The 7,975-nt window shown below is 44.8% G+C and overlaps 1 protein-coding gene across 1 annotated transcript in view; it reads left to right on the top strand.

Moving 5' to 3' along the window:
* Window positions 1-7,975, top strand: part of Enpp3 (ectonucleotide pyrophosphatase/phosphodiesterase 3) — a 64,085-nt gene that overhangs the window by 25,576 nt on the left and 30,534 nt on the right. The window contains exons 7-11 of the mRNA XM_021221122.2: window positions 148-227; window positions 1,778-1,897; window positions 2,434-2,543; window positions 4,011-4,076; window positions 5,674-5,746. Of these exons, the coding sequence (XP_021076781.1) occupies window positions 148-227; window positions 1,778-1,897; window positions 2,434-2,543; window positions 4,011-4,076; window positions 5,674-5,746 (449 nt within the window). The remainder of the gene's footprint in view (window positions 1-147; window positions 228-1,777; window positions 1,898-2,433; window positions 2,544-4,010; window positions 4,077-5,673; window positions 5,747-7,975) is intronic.

Below are 7,975 nucleotides of genomic sequence, written 5' to 3'. Positions count from 1 at the left end.
CCCATTTGACTCCTAGAAATGGAGTTTCAGGGTCAGAATTCCACCCTCTTTCCATGTCTGACCCCTTTTTTAGTTTCTGGAAAACATGTTGGTATTTAGTTAACCACAATAAACACCTTCCTAATGTCTTTCTCTATTGTCTTACAGAAACATGTGGAATCCATTCCAAATATATGAGAGCAATGTATCCCACCAAAACCTTCCCAAATCATTACACCATTGTCACGGTAAGTGCTTGGATCCGTGGAAGACTGACAGGCCACAGGTAGGGAACTGACTGCACTACACAGATAGGGACACATTAAACAAGAACTGGGCAAGCTTGTGCTACACACTTCACAAGTGCACCACTGAATCCAGGCTAGAAAGGCATGGCTCGGTGTTCTCCGTCCATTGACCACACACGCCTCCCATTAGGTTAACTCACCTTTGTGAGGCCACAGAGATCTCCACGATGCAAGAAACACCATTCTCTTGGATCTTTTCATTGCTCTCTCCTTAACTTGAGGTCAGCTGGGAAGTGTGGCACTCTGTAAGCACTGATACTTCCATGTGGAAAATTCTAGACTCAAATACCTACCTATCTACCTATCTATCTATCTATCTATCATCTATTTACTAGTTTTACTTGATGAAATTTTGTTTCATAAATGGACTCATTCTAGTGATTTAAAAAAAGAAAGATAAGACCAACAAAGCAAATCGATTCTCCTCATTAAATGAAAAAAACTATGGGTAGCAAGCAGGTTACTAATTATGCAAGAGATGCTAGGTTGTTTTGTGTGTGTGTGTGTGTGTGTGTTCTATAGTTTGTTAGTTATTTTGTTCATTGCTAGAACAATATACCTGGCAGAAAGCCATTTAAGCAGGAAGCACTCTGTTTGTTCTGGAGTACAGTGTGAAGGGATCCATCCTGTCACAGTGCGTGGCATGGCAGCAGGAGCTAGAGGCTGCTTGGTCATGCACATGTGTAGTCAGGATGTAGAGAGAAAACAGGAAGTGGGGCAGGGCTATAAAACTCCAAGGCCTGGCGAGATGGTCGGCTGGTCAAGGTGCTTGTCGCCAGGCCCGAGAACATGAGTTCTATGTTCAGGACTCGCATAGTGAAAGGAGGGAAATGACAATTCAGAGTTGTCCTCTGACCTCCCTGGGCTTGCCTTATGTAGCATGTACATAACCCACAGCACACATATGTACATGCCCAGAAAGTAAATATATAAACAAACACACCTCCTGTCCTACATCCCCTTCTTCCACTGAGGCTTTACCTTCTAAGGCAGTGGCTCTCAGGCTGTGGTTTGCCACCCCTTTGGGGATCACATATCAAGTACTTACATTACGATTCGTAACAGTAGCAGAATTACAGTTATGAAGCAGCAATGAGATAAATTTTGAGGTTGGCAGTCAACGACAGGAGGAACTGTAGTAAAGGGTTACAGCATTAGGATGGTTGAGAACCACTGGTCTAAAGGTTCAATCCTCTCCCAGAGCAGTACATTCAACCAGGAACCAAGTGTCAAAACAACCGAGCCTCTGGGGGACACTTAACAGTATAAGCACAACAGTGAGGTCAGTACAAACCATCAGCTGCAGCTGAAGCCAAGATGCGTGGAGGATTGGAAGCTGTGTCCCCCTGCTACGTAGTTTCAGATCTGTCCCTTTGAGAAGTGTAAGGTTCTTGCTAGGTATGAGGAGAGACCTGTTGCTCTTGCAGTCTGCCTATAGTTTATTTACTAAAGCATACTTCATAATCTTATTCTTGTGATAACAATTATAGGGTTTGTATCCAGAGTCACACGGCATCATTGACAACAACATGTATGACGTGCACCTCAACAAGAACTTTTCCCTTTCTTCAGTGGAGAAAAGCAATCCCGCCTGGTGGAGCGGGCAGCCGGTATGTAGCAGTCTCACCCTGGCCTCCTGGCCTCCTGGCCTCCTGGCCTCGGCTTTCACTTGACAATGGCTCCGTCTTCTCAGTCTACCCGAGTTTCTCACCATTCATGTAGTTTCTAATGGCTGAAGATGTGAAGATTTTACCACTATTTATTATAACAATTTGAATTTTAAAAAAAATTACGGCTGCTCACTCAGGTGGTTTTGTGTTGACATTTGGTCTTGTATCATCAATGGACCTATACTCAACTTTGCTCAAAAAGATAGCTAATTTGCCCCCCCCCCCCACTGTTCTGCAATTTCTTCAAAGGTGAAGAATTACGCGACTCTATCCATGTGGGAGAAATAATGAACTGTTACTACCTTCCTACATGTTTTATTGTTGAGGGAGATTGACCAATCATAAATTTTTTTTTCCAATCATAAATTTTAATTTACTGTAAAAACAAGAACAAATTCTCAGCCAAGACAGTTGTTAGCAGGAGGTTATAGCGTTTGTTCTTAAACAATTATCCTGTTGTCTCTCACTCTTTATAGATTTGGCTAACGGCAATGTATCAAGGTTTAAAAGCTGCTTGCTACTACTGGCCGGGATCAGATGTGGCTGTCAATGGCTCCTTCCCCACCATCTACAGGAATTACAGCAAGTAGGGAAAGGGCCTTACCATAAGGATCCATCTAGGCAGGGAGCTGTAGGACCGCTTCCCTCATTTATCTGTTCGCCTTAAAGATTGATTTGTGTGTGTGTTTGTGTATGTATGTGCATATGTGTGCATGTGTGTGTTTGTGTTTGTATGTGTGCAAGTGTGCATGTATGTGTATGTGCACGCATGTGTGTGTGTGTGTGTGTATGCGTGTGTGTGTGTGTGTGTGTGTGTATGTATGCACTGTCCTCAAGTGTACCATGCAGCATATGTAGAAGTCTAAGGACACTCTGAGGGTCACTTAGGTCTCTTCTATCATACAGGTTCTGGATTAAGCTCAGGGGCAGGCACTGTATCTGCTATTGTAGTTTTGTTTTTGTTGCTGTTTTTAAATACCATGACGTAAAGCAACTTCTGGGAGAAAGGCATTTATTTAAGGTTGCACTTCTGGGTTGAAACCTGTCACTGAGAGATGCCACAGAGGCAGAAGCACGAGACAGCCGATCATATCTAGAGTGAAGAGTTCAGAACAAATGGGTGCCTGTGCACTCACTTGCCTGTTTGTGCTGACCTTGACTTCTCCATACTTCAAGAGTCAGCCATGCTTTTGACTTTCACAGAAGACGCAGCTGAGGTGTTTTGTTTTGTTTTGTTTTGTTTTTTGAGGCAGGGTCTCTCTGTGTAACTCTGGCTGTCCTAGGACTTGATCTGTAGACCAGGCTGGCCGTGAACTCACAGAGATTTGCCTGCCTCTGGCTCCAGAGTGTTGGGATTAAATGTGTGTCCACTACCACCTGGCCTGAGAATCCTTTTTTACAGCTTTGGTCTGTACTTGCATCTCCCTGCCTGTGTTACTGAGGCTCCCCTCTCCCCAACTTCCTGTTTCTTCTCTCCTGTGATCTAGTCTCGATCTCAGTCAAAAGGTACCTTTGCCAGTCTAGTTACAAAGTATTTCGATGGCTTCTGGCATGCTCTGTACATTAGCAGCCCCGTGGAGGGTGCTGCTGCTGTTTTGCCTAGGGACAGCGCCACCTACAGTGTACTGGGCCCCCTTACATCCATTCATAATCAAGATGATCCCCGATAGATATACTTAGAGACCACCCTCTATTTCAAAAGAAAAGTACACTGTTTGCAAATAGACAACCAATACATGTGATGTGTAATGAGTGACAGCCAACAGTTACAAGTTATCAACTTGGCTTGTTGATAATCAACAGTTCTCATTTTAGTTGTGCAAAGTTAAAGGAGAAACAAGTAAAAAAGGAAAGAAAGTGACATTTTATGACAAGTTGCCAGTCTTTCTGACAGTGGGGCCCTTTGAGTGTGCCCCTTTCAGTGGAGCGTGCCACGCCCCTTTCAGTGTTTTGATCCTGTACTACAGAATGGATGCATGAAGCACTAACTCCTCTCCCTGAGGAAGGGTATGTTGGAATTACTTGATTAAATTTTCAAAACTTTTCATTTCAGTTCTGTCCCATATGAAAGGAGGATTACGACACTGTTACAATGGCTGGACCTGCCCAAAGCTGACCGGTGAGTGACAGCTCTGTCTAAGAGTGCTCCATTATGACGTATATATGGTCAAGACTAGAACCTTCTGTACTATCACCGGGAAAAACAAACAAAAAACCTTGGCATTCCCTTTTTGTCCTTCTGTCTGTCTTCCCTTTCTTTCTCCCTCCTCTTCTTCCTTTCTCTTCCTTCCTTCCTTCCTTCCTTCCTTCCTTCCTTCCTTCCTTCCTTCCTTCCTTCTTGTTCCTTCCCTTCCCTTCCCTTCCCTTCCCTTCCCTTCNTCCCTTCCCTTCCCTTCCCTTCCCTTCCCTTCCCTTCCTTCTTCCCTCCCTCCCTTCCTTCCTTCCTCCCTTCCTCCCTTGTCTGTCTGTCTATCTTCCCTCTTACTTCTCCTGCCTCCTGCTCCCAACCCTTTCTGGTAGTTTGAGAGGTTTGTTTATAGAGCCCTGCCAGCCTGAAAGTCACTATATTGACCAGGCTGCCTTGAACTTCTTGCAATACTTCTGCCTAGGCCTACTGAGTGCTGAGACAGCAGTTATGACAGACATTTCCAGAAATGTCTTGCAAACTGAAACCTTCTCTAAGACTGACTAACTCATTAGCACTTTGTGGAGAGTCAGACAGGTCTAGAGCCAAATTACAATTTATTTTAAGCCATATGTAGTCCGTAAATAGCCACTCCTTATCCAGCTCTACGTCAGACCTGACATCCAGTGACTAACATGTAAAAAAAAAAAAAAAAAAAAAAGTCCGAATATATTAACATAACAAACCCCTCGTTTCCAACCACTGAGGAGCTAAGAATACTATCAGATGGCTTCTAGGGCTGAGAGCAGAGTTGTCCCCATTTTTACTGCAATCCCCTGCCCAGCAATGTATTTGAAAGTGTCTTGATTCATGATCTCCCCTGCTCTGTTACTGTAAGAGCTCCGTGAATCTGCTTTTGTGTTGGAATGCAGGATTTGGGGTAAACTGAGTCTGCGGCCAAGGTCAGTCACACGGGCTCCCCAGTAAACTCTATCCCCCTGGAGGTGAGAGTCGTGTTCGGAGGTGACCCAGGCATGCGTCACTAAACCAGCTATGATTGTCCCTGCTTTTTAGAGGGTACGTCCCAAGATTGAGTCCTGAGAGCAGGTGCAGAGAGAGTCAGTCCCTCGTTGGAGAGGCAGACAGAAATCACGGACCATATTGAACTGGGGCGGGAATGGCAGAGGCCCTGGTTCTTGTTTCTGAGGATAGATTCCAGGCAGAAGGAGCCAGAGCCACAGACTAGTCAGAGCGTGAACTTAATGCATCAGGTTAAGTTCACATCGGCAACCACATGACGATAGAGGCACCAGGCCTAGAACAGAGAGTCAGTCAAAGGGCAGACACCAGGAAGTAGAAAGGGCTGGCCCATTAAGAGAGGTCTTAGCTATAAAAAACGAGATGTTCCGCAACTGAGCCACAACAGTGCTTTTATCTGGGAAGGTATTATTTACGTTCTCATTAGGAGACTGGAGTCTATTCAAGCTAAATGTATCTCCTGGCCTCTAGCCCGGATAAGGAGGGGGAGGGGGCAGGCATGTTCATGATCCCAAATTATTAATGTCTCCCTTTGTTTCAATTTTACCTGTAGACCCAGTTTTTATACCATCTATGTGGAAGAGCCTGATTCTGCAGGGCATTCGAGTGGACCAGTCAGTGCTGGAGTAAGATGGGGTTTTGTTGCTGGTTTTGTTTGTTTGTTTGTTTGTTTCTCAACAGGTGGAAAATCGTCTAGGCCTAACCTACAAAATAAGACAGGATATTTTTTTTTTTTTTTCGAGACAGGGTTTCTCTGTGTAGCCATGGCTGTCCTGGAACTCACTTTGTAGACCAGGCTGGCCTTGAACTCAGAAATCCACCTGCCTCTGTCTCCCAAGTGCTGGGATTAAAGGCATGCACCACCACGCCCGGTTTATAATACAGGATTTTAAAAATATCTACTGAACACACACATTTAAGGAATACATGAGATCAAGTAATTAAAAGTCTAAAATCAATATTTCAGTTTAATAGTTCAATCATAAAATTGTTAAAAGTTCTAGGAAGGATAACTGCCTAATTAACTATACCTTAATTCCTTTGATTGACAACCCGATGAAGACTTTGATGAGACACTGTTAATGCTCATGCTGAAAACTCAAGGCCAGATACTGCATGGCCACTCGACACTGTAATGTGGACATTTTAAGTGAAGTCACTTGCCAGTCTCTGTGGTGTGCTTACTGTACACATGACCACTCATGGTGTTCCCAAGCACCTCAGGCACTCGGATCAATTTCCTCATTAGCAAAGCCACTTTCATACAACTTTCCCACAGTATGATTGTCCTGGAATACTATTTTCAACACACAAAGGAATTCTGCTTTTGAAACCCCGCATTGGTCATAACATAAAAGCCCCCAGGAGTGAGATGCCCTGAGGAACCTCATTTAACAATGGCCTTCCGCTGCCATATGATCGTGCTTGCTTGCAGCTACGATGGCCTTCTGCTGCATTGTGAGCATGCTTGCAGCTACAATGACCTTCCACTGCTATGTGAGCATGCCTGTTTGCAGCTACAATGGCCTTCCGCTGCATTGTGAGCATGCTTGCTTGCAACTACGATGACCTTCTACTGCCATGTGAGCATGCCTGTTTGCAGCTACGATGGCCTTCTGCTGCAATGTGAGCATGCTTGCTTGTAGCTATGATGGCCTTCCACTGCAATGTGAGCATGCTTGCTTGCAGCTACAATGGTCTTCTGCTGCATTGTGAGCATGCCTGTTTGCAGCTACAATGGCCTTCCACTGCCATGTGAGCATGCCTGTTTGCAGCTACAATGGCCTTCTGCTGCATTGTGAGCATGCTTGCTTGCAACTCCTTTTGTTGCTGTTTACCAGTGAAGTCCATTTTCTTTCCTCTTTTTAAGCCAAAATTGTTCCTAATGCAAGCAAGGCCCTGCTCAATTCTCACACACTCTGTGGGCCTCTTCAGCCTCCTGGTACTATTCTGAACTCACTGTGAAATGTTACACGTATTCTCATGGCTCTGAGGGCAAAGAACTCATTGACTACAAAACCCACTCAGTGTATATTCTCTGGTTTACCTGTTGTCTATGTTTATTGCTATGCGCGTTTGATAAGATTAGTCATTTTAGGGGGATTTAGCTGCCTCTGAATCTGACTTGTACGAGGTCCCATTAACTTTTTTCCTTTCTTTTCTGTGATCTAGTTTTTACAAAAGTATCTAGTTTAAAGTTTTAAGAGTAATTATGAGAAATGCTGCAGAACTTGAGCTCTCAGAGGCATGTATGAGGCCTTGTTCCAGTAGATGTGTGTGTGTGGGGGGGGGATTGAGGTTTGCCAGGAGAAGGTTGTAGTCAGGATTCTCTGGAGGAACAGAACAAAGGGGATGGAGATTATACATACACGAGAAGAATCTATTACACAGGCATTAAAATAGTAATGACAGCCAAATTACACCTGCGATACTGCAAACACAGTGATTGCTCTATCCTTGAAGATGGGTGCCTCAGCCATTGGAATAGTCCCATCATGGTGTTCCCTTGCTGGGGAGCCATATCTGCCAGCTACTCAGTTTATAGGATGGGAGACTGCAATAGTCTCGGGCAGGCACCCGGAGTCCAGAAAGTCAGAAACAACATCAAGGTAAATCAATTCCTTGTAGCAAGGTAGGCAGCCACCAGTCAAGGTGGGCCTTCCCACATCAATCGGGACAATCCCTCAAGTGAGGCTTCCTTTCCGGACAACTCTAATTTGTGCCAAGATGACATTAAAATCAACTGTTAGAAATTCTCCCCTGGAGCCGGGCCTGGTGGCGCAGGCCTTTAATCCCAGCACTCGGGAGGCAGAGGCAGGCGGATTTCTGAGTTCGAGGCCAGCCTGGTCTACCAA

Source organism: Mus pahari, chromosome 21 (assembly GCF_900095145.1).
Source record: "Mus pahari chromosome 21, PAHARI_EIJ_v1.1, whole genome shotgun sequence".
NCBI classification, from domain to species: domain Eukaryota; kingdom Metazoa; phylum Chordata; class Mammalia; order Rodentia; family Muridae; genus Mus; species Mus pahari.
This window is presented reverse-complemented; position numbering and strand designations above follow the sequence as displayed.